At 45.0% G+C, this 27,625-nt stretch overlaps 3 protein-coding genes across 3 annotated transcripts; 1 reads left to right on the forward strand and 2 right to left on the reverse strand.

Annotated features, from left to right (window-relative positions):
* Positions 1-1,126: 1,126 nt before the first annotated feature.
* On the forward strand, positions 1,127-3,849 carry LOC113202069 (ras suppressor protein 1). Its single transcript, XM_026416132.2, has 8 exons — positions 1,127-1,391; positions 1,835-1,885; positions 2,001-2,121; positions 2,207-2,325; positions 2,399-2,481; positions 2,569-2,683; positions 2,756-2,888; positions 2,975-3,849. The coding sequence occupies exons 1-8, from the start codon at positions 1,247-1,249 to the stop codon at positions 3,066-3,068; spliced, it is 861 nt and encodes a 286-aa protein (XP_026271917.1). The 5' UTR covers positions 1,127-1,246; the 3' UTR covers positions 3,069-3,849.
* On the reverse strand, positions 3,673-10,116 carry LOC113202068 (structural maintenance of chromosomes protein 1A-like). Its single transcript, XM_026416130.2, has 24 exons — positions 10,004-10,116; positions 9,451-9,848; positions 9,233-9,353; positions 8,872-8,971; positions 8,658-8,806; positions 8,421-8,589; positions 8,125-8,337; positions 7,786-8,037; positions 7,507-7,721; positions 7,217-7,427; positions 6,936-7,121; positions 6,677-6,862; positions 6,480-6,602; positions 6,254-6,382; positions 6,098-6,163; positions 5,797-5,954; positions 5,428-5,707; positions 5,235-5,357; positions 5,048-5,139; positions 4,825-4,972; positions 4,558-4,737; positions 4,302-4,480; positions 4,033-4,210; positions 3,673-3,953 (listed from the first exon to the last, which is right to left on the reverse strand). The coding sequence occupies exons 2-24, from the start codon at positions 9,560-9,562 to the stop codon at positions 3,879-3,881; spliced, it is 3,645 nt and encodes a 1,214-aa protein (XP_026271915.1). The 5' UTR covers positions 9,563-9,848; positions 10,004-10,116; the 3' UTR covers positions 3,673-3,878.
* A 7-nt stretch (positions 10,117-10,123) lies between these two features.
* Positions 10,124-16,844, reverse strand: LOC113202067 (structural maintenance of chromosomes protein 1A). The gene is made up of 24 exons (XM_026416129.2): positions 16,610-16,844; positions 16,268-16,388; positions 16,080-16,179; positions 15,855-16,003; positions 15,597-15,765; positions 15,309-15,521; positions 14,966-15,217; positions 14,667-14,881; positions 14,331-14,544; positions 14,065-14,250; positions 13,790-13,984; positions 13,579-13,701; positions 13,354-13,485; positions 13,208-13,273; positions 12,969-13,126; positions 12,755-12,852; positions 12,493-12,674; positions 12,293-12,415; positions 12,065-12,201; positions 11,775-11,919; positions 11,512-11,691; positions 11,236-11,414; positions 10,979-11,156; positions 10,124-10,893 (listed from the first exon to the last, which is right to left on the reverse strand). The coding sequence occupies exons 1-24, from the start codon at positions 16,719-16,721 to the stop codon at positions 10,813-10,815; spliced, it is 3,708 nt and encodes a 1,235-aa protein (XP_026271914.1). The 5' UTR covers positions 16,722-16,844; the 3' UTR covers positions 10,124-10,812.
* Positions 16,845-27,625: the final 10,781 nt, after the last annotated feature.

The following is a 27,625-nucleotide window of genomic DNA, read 5'->3' on the forward strand; positions in this document are numbered from 1 at the left end:
GGGCGGGGGGCGGCGAGAGCAAGGGACTAGAGCGAGAGGGAGAGAGAGAGGCTCGCTGCAATATTCACAGGGCCACAGGGGCCCAGCCAGAGTAGTGAAAGGGAAGTGGGGGAGCTCCCGCGCCGCCCCGCCCCACTCCCCTCGCCACCACCAGGACCAATGGGCGTCGCGCTGCCGCGCCGCCCCCCGCGCCCGCCCCGCGCCCCTCTGCCCCGCGCCATGCGCCAGCACTCTCCACGTGCCGCTGGGTCGGCGTCCGCGGAGCGACGCCTCGTGCCGTCCTCGTCCCCCTCACGGCGTCGGCGCGCTGCGTCGCGGCGCTCGCCCGCTTCGGACTCGTCCTAGATCATCAGGCGCAGAGGGGCGGGGAGCGGCGGGCGCGGGGAGCCGCGGGGGAGGCGCTGCGCGTGCAGGCGCGGCGGCAGGGCGGCGGGCAGCAGCGCGCGGGCGCGGGGCCACAGGGCGCTCAGCTGGAGTCGCGGAGAAGACAAGTCGCGCGCGCGGGCGGTTTGCGCGGAGCGACCCACACTCGAAGCGCTGCAGCCCGCCCCCTTCACCACCGCGATTAGCTTTGCGGATGTACACACGTCACACTGTAACTTTAAAAAAAATATAAGCAGCTTTGAACTGAAGTTGAATAGACGTTTAGAAGGGAATGACCACAAAAAAAGAGATGTATCAAGCTACTGACACATCATGTCAGCGACTCATACCGATATCTTCTACACAAATATATCTCATTTACTATGTTAGATTTTTTTTTTTCAAATAATGTATTCCATTGTGCAACTTTCAGCTTATAACTTGGCGCCTGCGAACCGACGATAGGCAACACTGCCTCACAGGCGTGTCAAACTGGCATGCCTACCCGCAGACCCGCAGCCGTTCACCAACTTACCTTTTATTTTACTTTCGCAGTAAAACCTCTGTTTCGAGTTTTTTTTTTTTTTTTTTTTTTTGTGCTTTTGGTAGGTATAGGAATTTAAGTTTACTTCCTATGCCTCTCACAAGTACCTTCGTGGGTCTTTTTTTTCTTATTCACAGTAGGTCGCAGGGAGGTTGGTCATTTTCACTCAATATCGCATATTGTCAAATTCAAATCGCGTCGCGCGAACACCATAGTTCATGGCGCTCCCTGGCGGTCTTCCCTGCGAAGTTCTGAGTCGAGAGATCGAAAACACTACAAGGCTCCGCCGTCGCCCATCCCACTTTTTACGTGCGCGCCCCGTTCGGTATTTTGTGCGCGATGAATCAAGCCCCAGTGTCTTGCATACCCAGCCCGAAGATGTCGAAGGCCAAGAAGGTGCTGGACGAGGCTCGTTCCTCTGGAAATCCAGAACTGGATCTCATGGAAAAGGGAATCTCTTCGTTTGAGGAGATGCCAGGGCTTCGTAAGTATTCTGGGAACGGAAGCTATGCCCAAATTTGGCAAGTGGAGGTCTTTGAGAGGAGCTCAAAGGCAGAGCTGTCAAAGAGTCTGAAGTTGGTCGTGGGCGGGCCACCTGTTTTTGACACATGCACATGAGACCATGTCTGTTAAGTCATTAACAAGCCTTTGACATAAATTCGATCAGTCTCCTACAAATTAAAGGCTGAGTTAACACCCAATTAAAATGAAGTCAGAATACAAATGCCATAACCTCCCTTCTCAATGTAAACAAAATATTGAATTTTAACTTTTTGTCCTGAAGTTAAAGTCTGGAAATTTACATTGTATGTCATCAGTAGATCACAACATACTAAGGACAGACTCGTTTGATTTTATTGCAAAATCTCCCTCAACTAAAACAATTTCTGAAATTACTCGGCTCATACTTTTTAACCTGCATTTCAGTGAATATGTCAAATATTACAAGACTGACTTTGAGTCACAACAAAATAATTGGTGAGTAAAGTTGTGCTTAACAGTATATATGACACTTATATCATTTGACAACAATAGATGTTATAAGGATGACTTTAATTAAATTTATGATTTTTCACCTTATGTTATCACACAGATATTCCACCTGGTTTGGCCAATCTTGTGAATCTGGAGATATTGACTCTTTTCAATAATCACATAGAGGAGCTCCCAGTATCTCTATCCTCTATGCCCAAACTACGCATCCTCAATCTGGGGTCAGTTGGTAGAATTTTACTTGCATATGCTCGTCTTCTTTAGTTGTGCTTAAAGTTTTTTGTTTTTTTTCTTTTTTGCTCCCAGGATGAATCGCTTAAACTCCCTCCCACGGGGGTTTGGAGCTTTTCCTGTTTTGGAAGTCCTTGATTTGTCATACAACAATCTGAATGAAGAAAGCTTTCCTGCAAACTTCTTTATTCTTGGTACATATGTTAGCTCATTATATCCAGCTCATTACATGTTCCATTTTTCTTTACTCATTATTTCTTATTTCAGACACATTGCGGGCTTTGTATTTGGGGGACAATGATTTTGAGTTCATCCCACCTGAAATTGGACAGTTGAAAAATCTCCAAATTGTAAGTCCTTAGTGAAAACTCCTTCATATTTTTCTATCTTCCTGAAACTCTTCAGTTTGAGTGAATCACAACCAATTTTTTTTTCAGTTGGTCCTTAGAGACAATGACCTTATTGAACTCCCCAAAGAAATAGGAGATTTGACCCGTTTGCGAGAATTGCACATTCAAGGAAATAGACTGACAGTTCTTCCACCTGAAATAGGTTTGTTTCAAGGTTGATCTATAAGGGCTCTAATTAATCAGAAAATACTTACTAACTTTATCTCCACTACAGGCCAGTTGGATCTGGTGAGCAACAAATCTGTTTTGAAAATGGATTACAATCCATGGGTTGCACCAATCGCTGACCAGCTTCAAGTTGGGATATCCCATGTTATTGATTATATTAGGTCAGAGACATACCGCTAGTAAGTGTCTTCAGTTTCAGTGATAAAGTATAGTTGACTTGTCTGTCTGTTGTTGACATGGTTTCTTATTCCCTTTTGTTTTCCAGTTTGTTTAGTCGTCACATCTCTGTCAGAGGACCACCACCCCCTAAGTACATTGACAAGACTAATAAGCTGTCTAGAAACAGAAAAAGCAACTGAAAAAACTATCTTGAGAAAACAAAACTATAATTTATTTTTATTTAACATATTTCTTTCACTGTTCATTCATGTTGAGGGGCAATTCTTCTTGCTCTTGCTTAACAGACAGGGGTATGAATACGTACCTCTCAAAAATTCAAGTTTAGAAATTATCAGTGATTACAAGTTTTATTGCTTGTATTCTAATTATTGTTGAGACTAAACTTAGTGTAGAACAATAATTTAATCTGTTATCACTGCCTCTTGCTACTGTAGCTCTTCCTTAGATTTTAAGTTATTAATAACTAGTCCAATTACATATATGGAGGAGCTTTTTCACATTTTCCCATATTGTTAACCTGAAGTATATTTTTTAACAATTATACCGCAGTAGGTTTGCTTTTAGAACCGACTAACTTGAATGTGAACAAGCATAAGTCTTGTTATAAGATACCTAAAATTTTATTCTTGTTGCAATTTTTTATACTGAACCATGAACTATGTGTAATTTCATAAAAATCTATTATTTGTTGATGTGTGTTTTTAGTATAGTATATGTAACTGCTTCAAAGATTGCCTGTATTTTGTATTTTGGTAAAAGTGCTACTTTATAATTCTTTTGTTAAAAAAAAAACAATTTTTAATGTCAGCTTTTAACAACTTAAGTATTCATCAGAAATGAATACCAAAATCACAGGGTAAAACAAAACTAAAAAGACTCGCAAGTACATAACAAAACTACCTAAGTGTTAAAAGAAACTAAAATATATTCATAAAAATTGAATTTTGAAAAAAATTAAAATTTGTCTTGAAAAGAAATTCCTCTCCCCTTCACTCTTCATCCCTGGGATATACTTCAAGATCTAACAGGAAGACCAAGCTTTTGGGTTGATCTCCATCCTGTAACTATGGGTCAAGGAGCTAATGCAAACTCAGTGCCGACTGGTAAGTATGTTTCCATTCTCATACACGGATTCCTACTTACATGCCTAGTGATACCAACTAATCCATCTACTTCCCCAAAGTATTCTCCCCTCAGGGAAACAGCAATGGTTTGGAAGTTTTCTTTCATTTGAGATAGGTACCTTACAACCTTTCCAATATTTGTATTGTCAAGAGCAGCATCTACCTCATCTAAAATAAGACATGGGGTAGATCCATACCTGCCCATCAAAATATACTTGTTACCTAACTTGAAAAAAAAACAAAAAACGCAAAGAAACAAGAATTGCTGAAAGACAGGAATGGACTTACTGATGAATTGCCAAAAGTAAAGCAAGAGATGCAATTGTTTTTTCTCCCCCGGACAGGATTTCCATTGGCTTACACGCCTTCCCTGGTACAATACAATCATATCGCACACCACTCAAATATGGTTCCTCGGGATTTTCAGCAGATATCAATGCCATAGCAGAGTTCGATTGTGTTATTCCCTACAAGATATGAACCACTCTTTCATGGCATATTAACAAGTATTAACAGAGAGAATATTGAGTAAAGTCTGACGTACCTTGTAAATACTATCAATTTTTTCTGACACAAAATCAAGAAGGTCCATGTACTTATCAAACCGTTTTCTTTTTATCCTTTCAAAGTTTTCTGCTATTTGTTTGGCCTTTTCACGAGATTCCTTGCATTCAACAGCTGTTTCTCTTAACTTTTTACTAGTCTCATCAAGTGTTTCCTCTGCCTGAAATAAATGAATTAAAACACAATGTTACAGATTACATCATGATTAAGACTAACAACAAAAAAGCACACACTGCAAAAGTATTACCCTCAAGTTTGGCACTTTCAATGAACCCAGTTTCTTGTGTAGGGAAAGCACTGCATGTTTTAGATTTTCTTCATTTTCCTTTACTATTTCCTCATCAATATTTTTTAAATTATCAGGAAGATCACCATAGTCAATAACTATGTCTGAACTAGAGAAAGAGAGAGTACACTATAAGTATTGCTGAAAATAAAATAAAATGAAATGAAATGAGGGAAATACATACGCAGTGCTTGAAGTTTCAGACGTGGATTCTGATCTACCCGCAGCAAGAGATTCCAAGTCCCCCTGCAGTAGCGGTATGACAATACCTTCTGCCTGAAGTATCATTGTGTAAAAAATATGTTATTCACTAGATTGAATTTAATATGTACAGAATTGATTGTCTCAATCAAAAGCAATGAAAGACTCACTTTACAATCGATGAGCAGCAAACGGCGTGCATTAATGAGTCTTTCCATTTCTGATTCTACCGACAGAAGCTCTTGTTGAAGAGTATGCACAGCCTCGCATTTTGATTTCATTATTTTTTCCAGCTTGAGGTGATAAAACAGAAATTAAAATTACAAATTTATATCAAAATTTTGGTCAAGACAAAAGCTTTACCTCATGTTTTGCTTGTTTTGCAGAAGCAACTTCTTTTTTCTGGTTTGCAGCTTGTTCTTTGTATTGTTCTAATTCACTTTGGTCAGTTGCAATAAAACTGTCATGTTCTTCAATAGCCCTTTGTGCTTTAGCCAAGGCTTCCAGACGAATCTCAACTTCATCGCTCCACCGTTTGATATTGGCCTCTGTATCCACAGTCTTTTGGTATTCAATCTCATTCTGAATACGAGTCTTGCGTTCTTCAAACTCCATGCGAGCTTCCAGTCTTTCTTTTTGAGACCTATAGTAGTTTAAAGCACAAGATTAAAAATACACAACCATACAAACATTCAAAAGAATAATTTTAAGAACCAATCTAGAAAACAGTACCTTAGCCCTCCTTCCTCATAAGCCCTTATGTTCGCCACACCAATGTTCTGACAAAACTGGCCAAAAACATCATCTTCTATAAACCGAAGTTGTCTATCCAACCTCTTTATTTCGACATCACGAATTTGAATCTCTCTCTCAGCTTCCGTAATTTGTGGCTATTTTTTTTTTATTTTCGAAAAGAAAAAAAAATTGATTTTAGTACGTGGTTGAAAAAATTAAAAGATAAATGCAGATAAAGACGTACAAATTTTTTAGTTAATTTGAGATTTAATTTCCATCAAGTAGGTTTAACAGTTACCTCCAAATCTTGAAGCTTCATCTGCAGTTCATGCAGTGTCATGTCAACTGAAGCAATCTTAGATTTCTGGCAACCAAGAAATCAAATATTTAAAAAATAATAAATAATCAATCATGAAGTAAGAACATTGACACTAGTGGAATTTAACACACTTACTGTTTTCTCAACGTCAGTCTTCATAACAGCAATCCTTGTATTGTATCCCTTAATTTCCAAAGAAACATTTGACTCAGATTCCAAGCGTATTTGCTTAGCTAAGCTTTTGAGGCTCTCAGTGAGATGTTCCTAGTCAAGATATGTTTGTAATGAAACAAAACATATTATTTGTGTTTGTATTTTTAAATCAAAGGCAGATTAGAAACTATATGTATATGAGTAATACCTTTCTCTCTTTCAATTGGTTCAGTAGCTTCTCATCCCATTGCTTTGATTTCTGCACAAGATGGTTCATTCCACCCGAAATTAGCCCACTCTTTTGATAATATATGCCATCCAATGAAACCACCTAAGACACAGCTCTCTTAAAATAAACATCATGCAATTTTAAAATCAATTAAAATAAAGGAGAAAAACACATACATCCAGTTGTCTATCTGGGTATGTTTCATAGGCAACTTGTGAAGCTTCTTTATCTGTTTCACAAACCAAAACACTCTTAGTAGCAAACACAACTGCTTTTTTAATCTCCGAAGGATTAAACCTTATTACATCATAAACTAAAGAGGCTCCCTTTATGCTCCTTAAGGCATCTCGGATAGGTTTGACCTGGGATATATGTAAAAGTTGAGTTAGTTTTCTCTTTTTTTCTTTTTGATTAAAATTGAACTACTAGACCAACCTCAATATAATCCAAGGGCAAAAAAACTTCAGGTTGCATCATCTGTGCTTTGAGAAATTGTATGCACAAACGAGCAGTTGTCTCCTTGTCCACAACAATTGCATCAACCCATTTACCCATTACTTTGGTTAATGCTATTTTATACTTTGAGTGAATTGGCTCACACAAATTTATCAGTCTATCATACTAAAATTTTTAGCAAGTAGGAAACAAACACATAACAGTTAATGACAAAATATAACAAAAAGTCAGTATAGAATATGCTAATGAAAGGAACATACTACGCCGGGGTACAAGTCCTTCAGTTTCTGCATAACTTTATACTTCCTATTCAGATCACTATGTTCATTTCTGTCTGATTGAGCATCTCTCAGTTCAGAGAGTACTTCATTCAATTCATGTTGCATCTCATCCATTTGACGTTTAAGTACAGTAATATCAGTAGCAGAGATAGAACGTTCCTTCAGTTCTTCAAGTTCCTTCTCATTGGAACTGAAACAAAAAAGTTTCTGTGACAATATGAAAATTTATAAAAGCATTGCATTCTGAGATAGTCATGTTATTAAATTACAGAATATGAGCAGAAATCTTCTCTAAACGTTTTATTTCCTCTTCTTTCTCATGTTCCCTCTGTTTGATTTTAATTTCAAGTTCAGTGTATTTCCTCTTCTTACAGTCAATCTGATCTTGGGCTGCTCTAAGTTCTCTTGTTAGGGTTTCCAATTGTTGTTGGATAGAAACTGATGACCTGATAGCTTGCCTTTTCAGCTCATTGTACTCATCAGCCTGGAAAAATGATATTGCTTAGCAAAACATTGAAAAATGCTTGTGAGCATATTTTAGACCTCACCTGAGATTGTTCGAGTTCTACATCTCTGCCTTGGCTAATGCTCTCTTCAGCAATTTGATTTTCATAACTCTGTTGTTCTGCCTCAACTTTAGACAGCTCTCTCCCTAGACTTTTCATGATGTCTGCATGCTTTTCATGAGCTTTCTGAGCCTGTTGCAATGACAGTTGGGCTGTTGAGATTTTTTTACCAATGTGTGACAATTGCTCTTTATCTTTTAGGAGCTTTGGGAGCTTCTTATTTATTTCTTTTTCCTATGAGAAGCAAAATAGAAAATTCCATTAAAAAAAAATCTGTCATTAATCAAGCCTTAACTGAAAAGTAAAACTTATAAATAATACCTTTTCTTGAACTTGATCCTCCATCGAAGCTAATGCCCTTTCTGCAACTCCAAGGGATTTCTTTGCTCGTTTCAATTTGGCTTCATCCGCTTTCTTGGTGGATTTTTCCTCTTCTAATAGTTTATCTTTCTCAGACTTCTTCTCTTGATGTATCTTATAAGCTTCATCAATATGAAACAATTTAAAAAGTCTGAGTAAAGTGGTCTTGTCAACCTAGGAATGAATTAAGTTATGACATTAATCCTCGAAAGTCATGTAGAACAAAGTAATAGAAAAAGTTGCAACAAGCAACTAACCAGATCTTTTGAAAGCTGTTCGAAGTTTTGAGCCTCCTTCCTCATGAGTTTAGCATCTTTATATTCATTTTTGAAGGTACGTTGCTTAACAAAATTTGATTGTGTCTCACTGCCTATATTACTCATTTCAACTTTAAGTTGCTCATATTCTTTCTTGTATTCATTAGAACTGAAAATAAAATTTACAACATGCAACATGAAATTGTGTAGACTAGAGTTGTGTAATTTAACACCTACCCACTAATTTCCTCAAACAAGGCTGTTCTTTCCTTTGCATTCATTACAGCAATTTCTTCAACTCTTCCTTGATATACAAAAAAATTTTTGCCTTTTACATTGATTCCTAAGTTTTTAAGTTCACTCAAGTATCTTCCCAAAGAAACAGCCTGAAACATAGAAAAAATAAGTACATTTGGCATCATGCTGTACTGACATATTCCTCATCGATTACCTCTCCATTAAACAAGTACTCCTGAGCTGACCTTGAGGCCAAACGTCTGAATTTGGAAAAGGTCCCATCATCATGTTTAAATACAACTGTGACATATGCACTGAAAATTACAAGACAGATAAAATAAAATCATGAAATCAATGGGGGCAATTGCCATTCAACAAGTGTCTGACAATGCAATAAATAGGTCTTTGAAGTCAATAGATGAATTTTCAAACTAATTGAATGTAAACCAGAGATTCCACTAAAACATAGATTGAAAAAATAAATGCTGACTATTGAATGCAGTAATGGTTGGTGACACCGAATGAATAAGAGGACTTGGATGTGAGGAAAGGTGAGAACTGTGGCTAGTACTAACTTCTTTGAGGCCGGTTTTCCAGTAGCTGCTTTGTGAATTAGCTCACCCGGTCTATTGACTCGCAATTCGTCGATTTTGGCTCCGAGAGCGAATAATATGGCTTCGAGAAAATTAGATTTGCCTGAAGAAAAAAGAGGTCAAAATTATGTCTTTACTAGGCGTGGGCCGATATGTGCTGATTCGGAACCTCACTTCTAATCTGGAGAATAAGGACTTACCTGTGCCATTGGGTCCTATAACCGACATAAAAGATTTCAGAGGGCCAACTAATACTTTCCCCCCATAAGTCTTAAAATCTTTCAGCTCAACCTGGTGCAGTATGGCCCTCATGGTCTCTTTTGGACGGTGAAACGTGCACACCGCAGTCAAATAGAGCTGTAGCACTAACGAATTGTGTGGTCCGTTGCGCGCAGTCAAACATCCGACATTCAAATCGGCGGCAGTGCAACAGTGACAGGATGGCCAACATCCGCAAATGGGTATTCGTGCCGTTTTAATTTTCTCTGATGATTCGACCGCTTAACTAGTTTTAACGCTTCACATGCCAGTTTGAACATCGTTACGGTTGAGTGATGCCGAAAGTAGCAAAATCACTTGTAATGTAAACTCTTCCGTTCTGAGGTTGGCAAGAGGAATTGGGGGAAAGTTTAAAAACAAAACACTGATATCAATGGTTCGAAGTTCAAAAATTCAAATGATCTGATGGATCTGATTGAAAAAGGCATTTAGTTTAAGATTTTATACGGACTTACGGAAGTGTCGGGAACATACCTGAGCAATGATCGACTTCTTTACTTTAACTGTCATTTCCATCCAAGGGGAGTGGTGATGGGTGATGCCAGTTTGATGGAGCCAAGGGTGAATGCGCAACTGAAGAAGCGAAGGCTCAAGTACATCGTAGACAAAAAGTAATTTATTATTATTCATAATCATGGCAAAATAAAATAATACTATAACCTATACATTGAAGAATGATCTTACAAATCCACAGCATGAAATATAATGTACTGTAACAAAGTACAAGGTGTTCTTTTTACTATGAAGTACTACTTCAGAACTAAGTTTTACTAATACATGAGGAAAAATATGTACATTACAGGCTGTCAACTAACCAACTAACACAGAAACCTTAAATTAAGTCAATTATTAGGTACATGATGCACTCAACAAATAAAAGAATATGCAATGGGTCATTCATGAAAAAACCCTATAAAAGATAACAATTCAGAAACATTAAGAACTAAGAACTTTCAATAATAAAACGAAACTATGAAATCAAAAGGGTAAAACATCCCTGCAACATAATTACAGAAATCAATATAAAAATTAGTGCAAATTATTTACAGATATTGCAACTGCCTCATTTGAAGACATACTTAATTAGGCATCCATGCAAACTGCCTCAAAGTATCTCCTGAATTAACTCTCACCAAATCCACAAAAAAATAAAGAGATAATCAAATCGTCTGTGTGATGGGGTTGGACTTGTGTATTGAAATTCACTAGTTTGATTTCCTTTTAGAAGATCGCAGTATCTTCTTACTATGCCCTTCAACATTTGTTGAGGGCTCATCGTTTTGTCAGCGTTCACTCTCATCAAGATGTGTTTGGAACTGGGTCAAGTCAAATGTTAAAACTTTGCTGACAAGGCATTCACCAGCCTGTAATAGAGCAAAATAAATTGAGACAATTGATAGCAGTCAACAGTCAATCTGTAAGAAGTTTCTATAAAAAATATATGCTTACATCTGGGCAAATACCAATGAGGGCATCAGCATGGCTGTAAAACTCTTCCTTCAGTGAAATAACAATGGTCTGCAACGATGATGTTTTCTCTCTGATGTAACTTGCAACTTTTCCAATGTTTGTATTGTCTAGCGCTGCATCAATCTCATCCAACACAAAAAATGGAGCGGGTTGGTAGCTTTAGAACATGAGAAATAGTGAAAGTTTGTTATTGATTTAGCACACACTTCTACACTTAAACTCAGATAATTCCTTACCTATGGATAGCAAACAAAAGTGCAAGAGCAGCTACAGTCTTTTCACCACCAGACAAATTACTCATGGGCTGGAAACGTTTTCCAGGGGCAACACAATTGTAGTTAATGCCATCTAGGTAAGGTTCTTCTGGGTTTTCAGGTCCAAGGAAGGCTTGTGCAGATTGATTTTTAGCCAAATGCTGTAATAGATACCAGACAAAATTAAATCAATTGACTGAATTCAAAACCTCTATTGAAGTGAGAACAGATAAATTTTAGATTCTGCTCTTTACATACCTTGTAGATGCCATCAATTTCATTTGAAACATGTTCAAAGCAATCCATGAACCGATCATGACGATCCTTCTTAACCTTTTCAAAAGATTGTTTGGTCTTCTTAGCTTTCTTACGAGCTGTGTCAAACTCCTCATTTGTTTCTTGGAGTTTTTCTCTAGCCAAATCAAGTTTTTGCATCGCCTACAATCCAAGAAAATGTAAAATCAACATTGAAGCGCTATCAGTCATAATGTTCTAATGCAGAATGTGAGTTAAGTTTTTACCTTCATATTTGGCGCCTGGATTCTTTGAATAGTGTCCATAAGACTGTTGATAGCTCTTTGTAATTTATCTCCACGTTTCTTAATTTCATCAGCTTCATCAAGGTCTTTGTAATCATCATTTAGTTGGCGATAATCTAATTGGATTCTGAAAGGGAAAGATATTGTGCATTGTAACAATGGTATTGCATACATCCTACCGGATTGTATAAATTTAGTGCCCAGAACATTTTTACTTAGAACATCCGGTAATTGATTTGATTATAATACATTGTACTTCTGCAATACTTTACCTGCTTTCTCTGTCATACATCTGCTGAGTAGTGTTCATTGAAGTTGCAGCACTGCTTGTATCTTCAAATGTGTCTCCACCTTCAGCTGCAATATCTTCCATGTTACCCCTGAGCATAGGTATCACAATATCTTCCATCTTGAAGAAAAAAGGGAAAATAAACGTTAAATGATAGTTTCTATTAATGACCCAGTGAAACTAAATTTCACAACAATATGATTTTGCTAACCTTGCATTGTTTTAACAGTGAATGGCGTTCTGCTTTACGTTGCTCAACTTTGGATTCAAGGCTTGTAACTTGCTTTTGAGCTGCTTGAATATCTTTGGCGATTGCACCTACTTCTCTTCTTGCCTAGAATGATGCAAAGTAAATGTCATTTTTTGTTACCCTTTCTAATGAAGTAAATTGATCAAACATGCAGTAATTACCTTTCCAATAAGTTCATCAAAAGCATCAACTTCACTCTTTTTGTTTAATCTTTCAGCTTTCAAACGGTCTAGCTCTCTCATGTCCTTGTCAATTTCCTGAAGTTGCTTCTGCTCAGCTTGTTTAGCTGACTCCAAAGCATCTTCATCGTCTTGAACAGCTCTCTCCCAGCGTAGAACATTATCTAAAATTCACATACAATTTCAGGTCATATAAGGGTGTTTCTAAGAAAATAAAAGATTAGAGGAATGTGTACTATTTTACCTTTGGTGTCTCGGGTCTTCTCAAAGTCCAGCTGATTTAGAATGCGATTCTTCTGATCTTCATATTCCATACGGCGTTTAGCTCTTTCCTGCTGGGTTCTATAATAAAAAGAATACTAAACTTTAAGAGTGTACAAATAATGTTAAGTCTAGTGCCTAGGTACTAGAACTGAAGGGGAGATAAGAGATAACAATGAATATAGAGTGAAACAAACCTTAACTCCCGCTCTTCATACTGTCTGATGTTGGCAACACCAATTGAGGCGCAGAAGTCAGCAAATACGTCATCTTCAACAGAGTTCAACTTTTCCTTCAGTTGATCAAGCTTCCTATCACGTACTTCCATGGAATGTTCAATCTCATCAATTCTTGGCTATAAAAAGGTTGATTCATTATCAATAGTGCTTTTCAAAAATAGGCAGTAAATGGAAGTACCAATGAAAGATCAACTCACCCCATATTCTTCAAGCTGTGTTTTCAAGGTCTGAAGTTCTCGGTCCAGATCATCGATTTGTTTCAGCTACACATAAATTATTAAAGATTTAAAATACAGACCATCTTAAATATAAATCTACTTTACAAATAAATGTAATTACTAACTGTCTTTTCTCTATCCCCTCTGGAGAACTTTAGTCTTGTTTCCAATCCTTTAATTTGGGAGTCAATGGTATTTAATTCAGATTCTTGCCTTGATTTCTTCATAGATTCACGGAGTTTCTCAGTTAACTCTTCCTAAAATATTGAATTAAATTACTACGTTGTACAAGGGTACTATATCTTAGAAAATGTATTATAATAATTCATTCAAAGGAATACACATGATACCTTTCGAGATTTTAATTGGGACATCTGCTTTTCATCCCACCTCTTAGCTTTCCTTGCCAAATCCAAAGAGCCTCCAGAGATAATTCCAGATTTCTGATAGAAAGTACCATCAAGGGCCACAGCCTACAAGAACAAAAGAGTATTATGAAAAAACAGAAGACAGAGCAAAATGTTAATACCTTTGTGACAAAAATAACAAGAGGGTGCATACATCATATCGATGGTGAGGTTCTATTTCATAAGCCACTTTCATAGCGTCTTCTGGTGTATCACATACAAGAGCATTATTTGTGGCAAACAAAACAGCCCGCTTAATCTCAAGTGGTTGATAATGCAAAACATCAAATAAGAGACGAACATTTTTAGGTTCTTTGATGTTTCTTAGACGTTCTTTTAAAGGTTTCGCCTGAAGAAATAAGACAGATAATATTACCACCCATATCTCATTTTCACTACTCATACATCAGTTAAGATGGTCAAACAAACCTGAATGTAGTCAAGAGGTAGAAAAGTTTCTGGTTCCAACATCTGTTCTTTTAGATATTGAATACACTGACGAGCTGTTTTTTCAGTATCCACAACAATTGCTTCCATATATTTACCAAGTACCTTGGTGATAGCCATGTTGAATTTTTTGTGTATTGGTTCACACATATTGATCATGCGGTCAAACTGCTCATAAGAATGAGGATATTAGATCACATAGATTATAAAGACCACGTAGGCAGAAAAATACTGAGAATAATATTTACCACTCCAGGAAAGAGACGTTTGAAGTTTTCAACAATTTCTTGCTTCTTTTTTCTACGACTATCCTCATGTTTGTCAACACGTGCATCTCCTAACTGCTCTGTAATTTGTTCCAGTTCCTTCTGAATCGACTGAACTTGTTCTTTGCTCGAACCAACATCAGATGTTAATGCTGTTCTCAATGCAAGCTGTTCCTCTAGTGCTTTTTCACTCACACTGGAAAACAAAACATTTCGGAGATAAATAGGCAAGGTACATAAATGTGAGAGTAATCAGTTTATGAGTAAAGAACTGATTGGAAATAAAACAAAATAATTTTTATTTTGAAATCCACTTACCGAATATGCTCAGAAAGTTTCTGGCTTCTTTTCAGAGCTTCATCCTTCTCGTGGCCTTTCTGTCTCATTTTGTTCTCTATTTCAGAACGCTTCCGTCCTTCATTGTCCAGACGATCTTGGTCAGATTTCTGCTCTCTGTTCACTGAGTCCAACTGCTGTAGACACATCGCTGAACGTTTCCCTGCTTCTTCCTTTAGCCGGTTGTACTCTTGAACCTGGAGCAAATTGATCATAAAGCACAGGTGGAAAAAATTGTTAAGAATATAAATGTAAAAATACAGATTCAATGTAAAATATACCTGGTTTTCCTCCAAATGGACATCACGGCCCTGGCTTTGGCTCTCTCCTGCAATCTGCTCTTCATACTCAAGCCGCTTAGCTTCTACAGCCTCCATTTCTTGCTGAAGAACACGGATGTCTTCTTCATGGGCATCATGAGCCTTTTGAGCCTGGGACAGCGATTTGTGGGCACTTTCAAGCTTCTTTTTAACATGAGCAACTCTCTCTTTTGCTTTGATAAATGTTGGGCGCTTGCGATTCATTTCAACTTCCTAATTTTTAATTAGAAACAAAATCCACATTAATATACACTAATTTGATTTAATTAAACCGACACATATGCTCAAAATGAAAGCTACTAACGTTTTCTCGAATCTCTTGTTCAATTTTAGCATACTCCCGAGACGCCTTCCCACTTTCTTTCTTCTTTTCTTTTAAAATTTCTTCAGCTTTTTCTTTTTTCTTCTCTATTTTCTCTATCTCTGTTTGCTTTCGGCGAAATTCATCCTCAAGTCTCTCAATTTCTTTTTGATTGTGGAATAGACGGAAAAGTTGCAATTCAACTTGTTTGTCAGCCTGAAAAATATAATAGGATGAGTACAAAAGTTAAATAATTCTTTACCAGAAGATGTAGCACTAAAAGGAACCCACCAGATCATCTTTCAAGCGCTGGTATTTTTCAGCTTCTTCTTTCTCAAGTTTGGCTTCCTTCCTCTCAGCAGCTATACCTTTTTTCTTCTGGTAAGTAAACTGAGTTTCTTCCTCAGCTTTCAGCATTTCAGATTTAAGCTTCTCATACTCATCCTTCAAATTGCCAGAGCTAGAACAATTAAAAAGTTTGTAGCCAAATCCATCTATCAAATAGATGTAGTAATCTTATAAATTAGCTAGATGGACGATTCAACATACCCACTAATTTCTTCAAACAAAATTGTTCTTTCTTTGGGATTTTTCATAGCAATAGATTCAACAGCACCTTGGAACACCAGAAAATTTTTGGCTTTTGCATTGATGCCTAATTTTTCAAGTTCCTGAAGGTATACATTGCTTGATACTGGCTGAAAGTGAACACGTTCTTTAGACATACAGCAATTACCATCCATCTCACCATGCAAGTATAAAAAATAAAATTACCTCGCGGTTGAAACGATGTTCCGATGATGAACCTTGCACGGTTCTTGTAAAGTGTCTTTCAGAACCATCCTCCATGCGAAAAATTGCAGTAACTGAAGCCCTGTAAGATAAGATAATTAGAATTAATAAATAGCTTTAAAATAAGGGGAAAAGATTTAGGTTTTTGACAACCAGTGGGAAGAAATTACCTGCTTGCAATTGGATTTCCAACAGAAGCTCCATGAATGAGATCACTTAAACGCTTGACTCGAAGACTTGAAGTTTTTTCTCCCATGACAAATGAAATTGCATCCATGAAATTCGATTTCCCTGTAGACAGTTATAAAATAAGATTAGAGTACAAAAACACTTTTAAGTAAACCTAACCTCACTTGTCAGATGCATTACAAATGCATTTTAACGTTTATTGATGGCATGTAAGGTGAAATCTTTAACATGTTTCACAATAGGTTATTGATAGAATATTTTTTTTATTTTAATACAGAACAGATATATAACTATTTGTAGATAAAACAAGCAACTTTGCCGACCTGAGCCATTGGGGCCGATTACAGCGGTGAACGGCTTCAATGGTCCAATCATCTGCTTTCCTCTGTAGGACTTGAAGTTTTCGACCTCAATACAATGCAGTACGGCCCTCATTTTCAATAAATTAAAACCACTTCTCCTCAGAAACACAATATAATTTGTTTAAATTTCCATCTGACGCGGGGTATTTTCACTTTGCTCCACAACAAACAGAAAATAAACATTCGATCATCGAAATGGTCAGAGCAGCCAACCAGCGCATATGGCGGGAGTGCTTTTTCAACAGAAATAAAGAAATGTAATATTATTACAAAGACCATTAAATTATTTTCCTTAAATTAAATAATTTTCTTTCAATACGTTGGATTTCTGAAGACAGTTTTCAGTTTTGTTCAGGACTGAGTTCAGGGTGGGGCTGGTGCCCCTGACCAGCGTCATTCATTTAGGCGGTCTCTGTGGAAATGGAGCCGGGTGGTTAGGAGTTTGTCTGCATTCCAAGACAAATCCCAGCAAAATATTTCCCGTCGGCGTCAACACTCCACCATGCCAGGTAGTAGTGCGGTTCGGTAGTTGGAGTTAGTTTCTTTAGCGGCTGGATACGACTGAACGTCCCCGCCCTTGCCCATCCCAGGAAGGGACGAGTGCGACGCCCTGAACGACCTGCTCATCCAGCACCTGGCGTCCACCCTCCCCGAGGCTGGTGAGTCTGAACAAGCACCAGCAGCTGCAGCTGGTCACGCCTGATCACGGCCTCCCGCCCGCCCAGGGCAGCGGCAGCACGCGCTGGCGTGGGCGAGCCGGCTGCGCGAGGAGGGCCGCGCGGCGAGCCTGCGGCTGCTGCTCGAGGCCTTGCTGGAGGCCGCCGCCTCGGGCCGCGCTATGGACCAGCCCTTCGCGGCGCCCGTGCCCTCCGACGGGGAGCTGCCGTCCCTACGCGACCTGACGGTAGGCAGCTGCTGTGACACCGTGGTGCCCAGAGCCCCGCGTCGTTTGTATATACCTGAACCACGGCCTCTTCGTTGCCAGGGGGCCCCGGGGGTCCCGGGGCGCCCGCGGCCGCTGCCGCCGCCAGACATGGGGTGGGCGCGGGACGTGGTGCGCGCGTTTGGCCGGCGCCCGCCACGCGCCCTGTTCATGGGGCTGCAGCCCAAGCCGCGGACCGGCGCCGCGTGCTACATGGGCGTGTTCGGGTCCTGAGCAGCGCCGCGGCTCGACGCCCCCGCGCGTCGCCGGCGCCGGATGGGCGGCCTGCCTCCCGGGCGCGCCCGCGCGGCTGCAGCGAGGGGGGTGGCCGCGACGCCGGCGTTGTCACGTAGCCGCCGGGCCACGCCGCGGCCGTCATTGCCCGTCAGGGCTACACCGACGCATGTTTACACGCGGCGTCCCTGCGCGCCCATCAGGGTCGCGACATTACAGGCGCTAAACAAGTCAGGACCATCCGCTCCACTAGTTTGATTTGTTTATCTGTTTGAGCCCGCGTGGCTCCCGTTGGCGGGGGCAGCAGGGGGCGCGGGACAGCCTCTTAATAGGTTTCTCGAACACTCCATAGCCAACAAGCCTACCCTCTTTCGAATCGTTCTCCTCACTCACGCGGAAACGCATGCCAAAAAAATGTTAGCGGCGGTTTAGAATGTTCACGGCAGGTGGCATACCCCCTACCTACCCCTCGCGCAGCCGGGCGACGCCGGGCGACGGGCGGGGCCGAACCGGTCCAGGACGCTGATTGGTGCATTGGCCCGACCCGCGAGCCCCGCGGCCGAGAGCAGAGCGAAGGCCTCATGCCCGACCCGCACATCGCTAGGCCTTACCCTGCATTGACCCCATCACCCGAATCCAATCGAATGCTCCCGAAGTGCCATGCCGCTTCATCTGAATTGGGTACCCGGCCGCTACTCGGCTCGGCGGCGGCTTGACGACTGTACGCGGGCGGCGCGGGACCCATCAGCGCAGCGGACCCAGCATCCCAGGCCAGAGGAGCAGAGCCAAGCAGTGTAAATAATATTAATGACTCGGACAAGCAGGGCGGGGCCTATCCGGTCCGGTAGTAACCGGTTCTCTGTGGTCTTCCCGGCGTCGCCAACGTCGCCAACTATCCGGTTCTGGACTCGAAGCCGCGCGCTGCGGCGGCGCCCGCACCAGCGCGCGCTTCTGCGACTCCAGGCCAATGCTTATCCTGCTCGTCTCAGCCCCGAGGTGCCAAACACGCTTTCCCCTCTCACTCCCCCCCCCCCTCATGCCACAGCCCGCATTTATCACCCTACTTTTGCGTGCGATCAATGCGATTGGATTTACAGTATACTTTTCTTCAATACTTTTCTTCATCCGGTACGATGAGGCGTCGCCAGTTTTGTCCAACCAGGTCACACGCCAACCCCCCCAACCCCCTCCGCTCCGAATGTACTCGAAGCTGCCCGCGCGGCCCGCTGCCGCTCCCGCTTTGCCGCACGACGCTGGCTGGCTGCTCTGTTGCTCTCCGCCCGCCCAGCGCCCCTGCGGTCGCAGCGTAGGCAGCCCGCCCAGTACCGCTGCGCCGGGGGCGGAGAGTTGCCTACCCGTAGGGCGCCCCGCCCGACTCGCTCCGTCAGTCCCGGGGCGTCCGCTGCGTCCGCTGCACCGGCAGAGGGGTTTGGTGCTGGCCTGGCGGCGACTGGGGCGGAAGGGGACGATGGCCTCGGTAAGGCCTGCAGTTTAATCAAGAATAACCCGACGCTGACACGCCCCTGCTCCCTCTTGAATCAGGCCGAATAAAACACCCAGATATACCTCTGCTAAAATGCTCGGCCTTTCGTCAATTTAGCCTCGACGACTCAGACGGACTGGGATTTCTTTCGATCCACGCCGCAGAGCACCGCCCGTGTGTCTATGTCTTTATCCAGGGACACCTTCACCCACCGTTAAGCTGCCGCGGCCGAGTGCGGCCGAGTGCGGCGCGGCCTTTCTGCGAGTGGCAATGCCTGATGACTGATTATTCAGGGAGTGAGGTTAACTTCCTCGGGAAGTGATTCCTGCCACCACTCACCGTTACCCGTCCCCTGACCGGGCGCGAATGCTGTACTCTGCGACCTCTTTCCTCGCCAATTACAAGTAGTCATAGGCGTAGACAAGCCCCAATTGCCCCGACCCGCCACCAACCAGGCTCTGCTGCCCGGCCTTAGTGTCCACTCAGAAGCCACCAAGGGACACTGTTGGAAACTGTCGTCAACCAGTGTCGCTGAAATTACCAGCATCGCATCGAGAACAATCGTCAGGGAGTCTCCAGTTTTCTTGAATATCAGCTACTTTTCTTTCAATTGTATTATTAAAATTCTGTTCGAAATATTTTTTTAAGTACTTGCTAACTTGTGTGTCTTGACCTGCACGTGCCACGCGTGAACGTTCTCGCCGCGCTTTGACCACTAAGTGACCTCTGGGTGTGCCGAGCAACGCCCAGCGAACATTTGGCAACAATAATTCGGCTAGTTTGTTATTTCGCATCATCATCACCTTTTCCTTCCTTTTTTTTTCGCCAGGCCCACATGCCCATAACATTGCACGAAGAATGGAGCCAAAGTGCTTGCCTCGTCAACCGCAACGTGAGTGTGTGTGTCTGTGTGAGTAAGCGGGTACCCGGTTGGCCACAGTAATTGGATCTAATTGTGAGTGCTGACGCAAGAACCGGGACGTTCCGATTCTGCCCACTCTTGCTCATCCCCGTCCGCTCTGCCTCTGTGTGTGTGTGTGTGTGTGTGTGTGTGTGTGTGTGTGTGTGTGTGTGTGTTGATGTGCGCTGCGCGCGGCGTTGGACACAATCATATTCCATTCAGCAGTAGCCCGAGTTCACACGGACTTGTGCACCACGGACGGCCACTCTTGTCACCATCCGCGCCAACTTACCATGCATTTCGCACTTTTGGTGTGTGCCCGGTGCCGCGCTACCGGAGGGAGGACGAAGAAACAAACAAAACCAAAAAAACACCCCCCCCCCCACCAAAAAAAAAAAACAGGGCAAGACAGCCGTAAAGGAATAAGTAGTGTCAGTTTTGGCAATTGGCCTCTTTCAGCCTTCCTTCATGTTGCTCCCCGTAATGTAATGTGCGTTCGTGTCAACATGTTGTCTCCCTCCTCGGCCGTACGAGGCGGGGGGCCTCGCCCTTCTCCCGAGGGTTGCCGACGCCGCCGGCTGACGCGCAGACGGAGAGCACACACCCCGACCCCGCCCCGCGCGCGCGCAGCCATTCATTGGTTCCTGGAGCAGTTCGATTGATTTGATTCGACGCCGTTCGGTTCGGATATTGCCTGTGAGTCACGACGACAACGACGACGGCCAGCGACGCAAGCGTGTTGTCCTAGCGCGCGTGCGTCCCTCCGTCGTGCCGGTCGGCGTCAAACTGCTGCTGCTGCTGCTGCTGCTGCTGCTCGCCGATGACGACCACCTCCAATCACAACAGAAAACAGAAAAACCCTCTCCCGTGACTCCCCGAGCTACGCGCGCGCGCACACACACACGGACTTTTATTTTTATTTTCAGCCGGTTTTTCAGAACAGCTGCCTATCTCTCAATTTGGCTCGCGGCGCGGCAGACGTGCGTGCGGTAGAACACATCGCGCGCGCGCGCGCGGCGCGGGGCGTCGTGTGACGTCACGGGGAGACGAAGAGGAGGATAAGGAGAAATAACTGCATTTGCAAGGAAAGGCAAGCGGGGACGGCGCGGCTCTGCACTGCACTGATTCACCGACGAGACACGCTGTAATGCATTATGCGCGTGACGCGCGGCGCCAGGCTGGGCTTCCCTCCGGCAGGGCGGCTCGGCAGGGCGGCAGCTGCTTCTGCTGCTCCTTCACCCAGAAAACGAAGCAATTGGTGATTTTAGAATTTTCAGAGACAGTGTACCGGACCGGGTGATTCTTATTTGAATGTGCTATCCAGTGTTTTTGAACTTATGTGCCATTTCAATAATTTGCTCTTAAAAATATGAAAATGCACAGTTCGTTGTTGTTTTTTTTGTGTTTTTTTATGAGTTGGCATTTGTAAGATTTTAGCCCGATTGATCGCACCTACCAGTTGGGCCGTGGCATAGCGTTGGGGGGGGGGGGGGCGAGGGGGCACGTCCTAGGGCCGGTTGAGATTGAGAGTTCGTAAAGCGTGAGACGACTGCTTTGCGCCGGCGAAATATTGGCATTGACATTGACTGATGATGATGATGATGGTGGGCAAAATAAATCTTTGCCTTTCGCCATCTCCGCGCGCACTGCGGGGCGGGGGGATTGCTGATCTGCATGCTCCCCGAATCGGGTCTCAGTGTTCGGACCTTATTTTTTATTTGTAACAGTTCTGATATAAAAGAAATACAATCGTGGTGTGAACGACCTCTGTAGTAAGCCTCTTTATTTCGTCCTGTTGGTCTGACAAGCTCTGGTCATTGTTGCGGACGATAAACCGAATATGCATGTGTGTGTGTGCGCGTGTGTGTGTGCCCTCTCCGGCAAAGATGAGCGGACTGATAACGTCCGGTTTTAGGAAAAGGAAATTCGGATGAGCGCGCGCGCGCGAGGTCCGCGGCGAGCCACGGCGCGGCAGGAAGACGAGTCCTGACGGCAGACAGGACACAGTGAGTGTGGTCGGCGCCCGCGCGGGCCAAACCGAGTCACACCGCTGCGCCTCAGCGGCAGTGACAATCCGGTTGTCGTCATAAAACCGAGTCGAGCAAAAAAATGCGGAGGCCTGGCCTGGCGCTGGGCTGGGGCACACCAAACTGACTGTGCCGTCCGCGCGCGTCGAGCTGCTCATACAGGACAATAAAAGGAGATAGCGCGCTGCTGGCTCTCGCCGTGGCCTAGTAAGACTCCTCTCTGCAGAGGCGCTGCCTGGCCTGCTCCTCTCTGCCCCATGCCACGCCCCAGCCCTCCGCGGATTGTTTGTGTGTCCGCTTGCTCATTCTCCTTGCTGCGCGCTGCGCTACATCAGGCTAAATTGTGTGCTGATTTGAGAACAAGAAGAAGAAGAGGAATAAAGGAGGAGCGGGGGAAAATTCCGCTCTCGCATTTGTCACTGCGGCGTGGTCGTTATACCCTGCGAGGAAACAACGTATAAACGATTTCTCTCGCGCCGAGTCCGGATTGTATTCGGATTGATCCGGTTCGAAATTTGAATTTTCGCTCCCCGAACCAGATGGAGGAAGCGGTGCCATCGAAAACAATTTTGGGGGTTTCTTCTTTATTTTATTTTGTTTTTCGCGGTCACTTCCTATCCCTTTCCGCGTTTCCGGCCGTAAAAAGCCCGCCTTGTCAAACCAAAACCGCAGGGGAGCAGGGCTATCACACACGAAAAAGAAGGAAAAACCGAGGGAAAAACAAAAGCCTTTGGTGCCCTCAACTCGTTTTCGTTCACGGCAAGGCGCGATTATGAGGAGGCTCCTGCCCCCTTTTCGAGATACGCCCATCATAATGTCCGGTCCGGTGGCGGGTGGGTCGGGTGGGTCCGGGTGGGTCACCCTGGGCGAGGGGTACGGGTGCCACCCCACCACCTCGGTCCGGCTCTGCCCGGCGTGCCGGTGGCCCTGTCTCCGCTGTCTCGCCCCGCCTTGCCCCACCCCGTGAAACAAAACGAAATAAGCAAGTTTGGTCGTGGCGTCGCGCCGTGGTCGAAGCTTCCGTTTTTGTCGCCCCTTTCCTGTCCGTCTGGCCGGTTCGTTCACCTCATCTCCTGGCCGCCATCGCAAAAAGAGAGAGTCACATTACACAACGCAAAGTTCTTCCTTCTTCCCTTAAACCCGGAGGATTTTCGCTAAATAATTCGGCATAGTGTGAAATGTGTCCACCCTTGCAAAATATCATGCGGCGGCTTGGCGGTTGTGTCGTCTTATTCTATCCTATGAACTATCGTGTCGTCTGGGTCCGGGCCGCCGGGCTGGGTGGGGAAGGACCACATAGACTCCGCGGCGCCGCGGCGCGGAGACGCACGGCAAAACACGACGAGTGGCGGGGTGGGGCGGGCGTGCCGCATCTGTTATCAACCGCGCACTCTTCTTCTCCTGCCGAAAGGCCCATCTATCGATATCGAATCGATCTCACGGGGCGACGCCAAGCAACATTGACGGCGAGATGATCACTTTTAAACAACATTTTATACATATGCAAAGAAGATTGAGGGGGGGGGATAAAAGCTACCACCCCGCCCGCAATACGCCCGTGGAGCAGCTTGCGTAAGAATTACTCCAGAATTATTCAATATTGTTCGACTGCTCCGGTTGATGTAACGATGAGCTGGGATTGCGCACCTCTCCATGGAGTTATGTGTGTGATGGAGATGGACTAAATCGAAGCGTACATGTGAGGTAAGGCAACAAACGCTGTACGGGCCCGACACCGTCCGTGCACAGCGCAGCACTGCACCCTGCTGCTGTTGCCGCTGCTGCTTTCGGTTGCAAGGTCACCCGCGCTGCGCCCGGGCCCCGGGCAAGGTCACGGCTCCAACCAAACGCGTTGCTCGGCCAGGACGGCCCCGCGCCACCTAGCCACGCCACGCCCACAACGGGGGTTGCACGGCGTCGTGGCGCGGCCGCGGCTCTGCGGGCTTATCGTCCAACGCTTGTCCGCGCCGCGGAGGCCAAGGGAGGGCGTTATGCCCGTCGCATAGCTGGGTGCGGAGCTTGCATGGCGAAGGTTTGCGCGAGCGCCGTCGGGTCGAGTACGAGGCGTGGGCGGGGCGGGGCGGACACTTCACGCTGGCGCATCGTGCCCGCACCTGTCCCACTCCCGCGAACAGGACGCCGGCAGTTGGTCAAGTGTCGGGGTGGGGTGTCGGGGAGGAGCGGAGCGGGTATTGCGCGTGGCATTGATAGGGCGAAGAGCAGGGGAAAAGTTATTCGTATTGAAGGACAATCCCAACAGTCTTAATCGGGTTGGGCTTGGCTTCCTCGAAGACGCGGGCGTGGATTTAGCCACTTTAACTTTCGGTTGGAATGCCCGAAGGTGTAGTGTGTGTTGTTGTTTTCCCCCGCACTTCAAAATACACTTCTGCTTTGCTTACATCCTGTCATTCCACTTCTCAATCACGTTTTTCAGCCACCGGTTGAGGTATCACAATGGATGTCAAACTGGGCGGAACGCGGGAAACGAGTTGCACGAGACATCTCCTCAGCCCCCCCCCCCGCCTCTAAAGAAGAATTTAAAGGAAATTGAAATACGCTGTCGACGCCATTAAAAAGACCGCAGTTATAGCGCATTTAACCGCGGGTGGCGCCGAGTTTAAGGGGCTTCCCCCGGCAGCGGCGACGCGCGCTCTCCTTGCTCGTCGTTCTGGACCGCGCCGTCTGGTCGCCGTGCTCATGCGCACATCCTGGAAGACGGGAGTCATCCTTCCTGAATATCCTCGTAGGCTGCCGGATAAACACAAACAAATATTGACACCGCCCAGTCGCCCTGGTCGTTCTTCTCTTTTCCCCCAGATTCATTCGCCCAATTACAGGAGCTTGACGCCTGCGGGACTCCGGGTAGGCCACCCCGCAATGCATGCATGCGTTGCAGGAGAGATGTTGCCTACCTCCAAGGCGCAAAGAGAGCTTGCGTAGAAGTTTCGGTTTAGGAAATCGGGGTTTGAGCCCAGAGATGCCTCGAAAACTTAAAATTTTAAGTCTCTTGCTCAACATCTCCAACAGAGACATATTACATGCACCAGGTTGTCGGTAGAAGCCCGCTCGATAGCCTTTCCAAGGCTGAGCGGTTGGCTGAAAGTGATAAGCTGGCGATGCGATGCAATGCGTAGAGCAATGTGACACCTCTGTCATCTTTCTTTTACATTGAAGCCACCACGCAACTGTTGTTACTGTTCCCCATAAAGATAATGACTCATATCACACACGAATCGATGCCTTTTGCTAATCTGATCCAGGGCCGCGTGAATGAAGGCGTGCGATTAAGATAGCAGGTGGAATGCATTCCTTCCTGGGGCGGGTTGGTAGGTGCGCTGGTGTCTGCGTGACCGGGTCGCCTGCTTGAGCCTCCCACCCCAAATATGCAGGCGCGGTGAGGCGCGTCCCTCGTTTTCAGAGAAAGAGTTTATCTTTTATTTGGACGAGGTTTCGCGTGCGCACGCGTCCGCGAAAACGGGTCGCGAGGAGATTGCGATTTGCTTAGCCGTTGCTCATCTCATCCTCATCTGTTAAAAGGACTGTCGCGGAGGCTTAGTTGGCCCTCTCATCAAGAAAGGAGCCGAATAGTGGCGGGCCTTTCCCGAACAGAGTTTGTGTTTTTTCCCCGACCACGTTTGTTATCGCCCACCCCCGGGACGGGGGACGTTGTTGCAGGGTGGCTGAGTCACGACGGGCTGCTTGCTGCAGGTGGTGGAGGAGTGGGTGACCGAGATAACTTAGAAGGTGGCGCCCCCCGGGCGGCTCACAGAGGGGCAACGACCTGTCCGACACATGCGTATGGCGCACGGCGGCCAGTCCAGTCACCGCCCCGCCCCTCCCCACCACAGCCCACCCGCCACGCCCCGCTCCGCAACGCCCGGGCCACGCGGTCACCCCTTCCCTCCTCTCAAACAAGTCATTAAGCCTCCCCCCCCCCTATGTGGATCTGGTGAACTCCTCCTCGGTTCGACTTCGGCCGTGTGGAGATCGTTCAAATACATACCTGACGTGTGTAGTGTGGTAAAAACGGATGATGTAAAACGAATAGAGGAAAAATAATACACCTTGTGTGCGGCGAAATAATGAAAAGGTTGGAAGAAGGAACATAAACCAACCTGGCCGCTGATCGGTGGATTTCTACGTCGTGGAATGTCAATATCCCGCAATAGCAGAGCAGGTGGTGTGCTACCACAGCACGGGTAGCACTGGTCGATGGAGTGCACATCATTCCTTTATGGTTCTATCGGATCTCTTTTATTTTACATGTTATAAAGAATTTTAAAAAGCGCACGTACACATAAAAAAAACTTGAACTATTTTATTTTTAAAGTTTAGAGTTTCCGCCTCTTGTAGGGCACCTCTGACCTGACCTAGTTGTACCGTCGCAAATGTTTTTGAACGTTTGCTACTTGTTTCGGTTTCTATATTTAGACAGGAGATGTACTGGTGACCGGGGCAGTAGCGTGCGTCCGCACATTGACCAATAAATTTAACTCCACTTAAGCCCCGCAAACGCCGTTATCAGGTAGGAGGGATACGCTTTTTTTCCTTTCAAAGATAAATGGAAAGCACGCGCGGCGGTCAATCAAACATATAAATAAATCATCACCCCAATTCCTTTCCCTTTGGCCTCCTTGATTCGCGTCCGTCCCGCGTGTGCGTCATCTCTGCTCTATGAGAGACATTATGACGCAGGTGTATACGTGTTTGAGAGAGGTGGGGAGGTGGGGAGATGAAAGTTATGCGGTCCTATGCGCTCCCGCTACGCTTCGTTTCGAACCTCCAAGCTCCAGCTCCAGTGACCGCGGCGTAAACAAAGGAAGGACTTCCCCCGAGAATGACGTCAATGCGACCATACCATACCGCAGGGACCGGTCCCCGCGCCTCTCTCTCTCTTTCCCCTCCGTCACATTTCCAGGTTCTTCCCATAATTGAAAAGGCAAAGAATCAGAAAAATCCTCCCCAATAAAAAAACGAAAACAAACCACGCGCACGATGAACTTTGTGGAGAGTGATACGCGAAGCACCCGGTGGTGGTATCCTGCGCAGTTACGGCCCTGTTTCTTTTATTTGTTATTGTTTGTCGTTTCGAGTGGACCGAACCGAGCCAATACGACGTCTTCGGTAAAATTTTCATACCGCGTCCTTATTGCCAATCTGTTTGCGTCCGGCTGGGGTCCTTGTGATGGGCCCGCGAGCACATGGGCCGGCAGCCGGACCATAACATCCAAAATTGTGATGCGGCATCATGGCCGCCCTTAAAAGATTGTTATAGGGCGCCCGGCTGATTGTAAAACAAACCACACACGCGTCTGTAAGGCCCAGCTCGCCATGGGCCGCGCCTGTGGTGCATGTCGGCCGTGTGGGTCACGTGACGACAAACAGCTCGTCCTCCCCCACCCCCTTCCCT

This window comes from Frankliniella occidentalis, unplaced genomic scaffold (genome assembly GCF_000697945.3).
Source record: "Frankliniella occidentalis isolate FOCC.00 unplaced genomic scaffold, Focc_3.1 Scaffold241, whole genome shotgun sequence".
Lineage (NCBI taxonomy): Eukaryota > Metazoa > Arthropoda > Insecta > Thysanoptera > Thripidae > Frankliniella > Frankliniella occidentalis.

Coding starts and splice junctions, on each gene's coding strand:
- LOC113202067 (XM_026416129.2), bottom strand. CDS start 16,721: ATGAGGGCCGTACTGCATTGTATTGAGGTCGAAAACTTCAAGTCCTAC. Junction 14,251..14,330: donor AACGTCTCTTTCCTGGAGTG/GTAAATATTATT, acceptor TCTTATGAGCAG/TTTGACCGCATGATCAATAT. Junction 13,486..13,578: donor CCCAATTAAAATCTCGAAAG/GTATCATGTGTA, acceptor TCAATATTTTAG/GAAGAGTTAACTGAGAAACT.
- LOC113202069 (XM_026416132.2), top strand. CDS start 1,247: ATGAATCAAGCCCCAGTGTCTTGCATACCCAGCCCGAAGATGTCGAAG. Junction 2,482..2,568: donor AGTTGAAAAATCTCCAAATT/GTAAGTCCTTAG, acceptor TTTTTTTTTCAG/TTGGTCCTTAGAGACAATGA. Junction 2,684..2,755: donor AGTTCTTCCACCTGAAATAG/GTTTGTTTCAAG, acceptor TCTCCACTACAG/GCCAGTTGGATCTGGTGAGC.
- LOC113202068 (XM_026416130.2), bottom strand. CDS start 9,562: ATGAGGGCCATACTGCACCAGGTTGAGCTGAAAGATTTTAAGACTTAT. Junction 6,383..6,479: donor ACCAATTGAAAGAGAGAAAG/GTATTACTCATA, acceptor TATCTTGACTAG/GAACATCTCACTGAGAGCCT. Junction 5,955..6,097: donor TGAAGCTTCAAGATTTGGAG/GTAACTGTTAAA, acceptor AAAAAAAAATAG/CCACAAATTACGGAAGCTGA.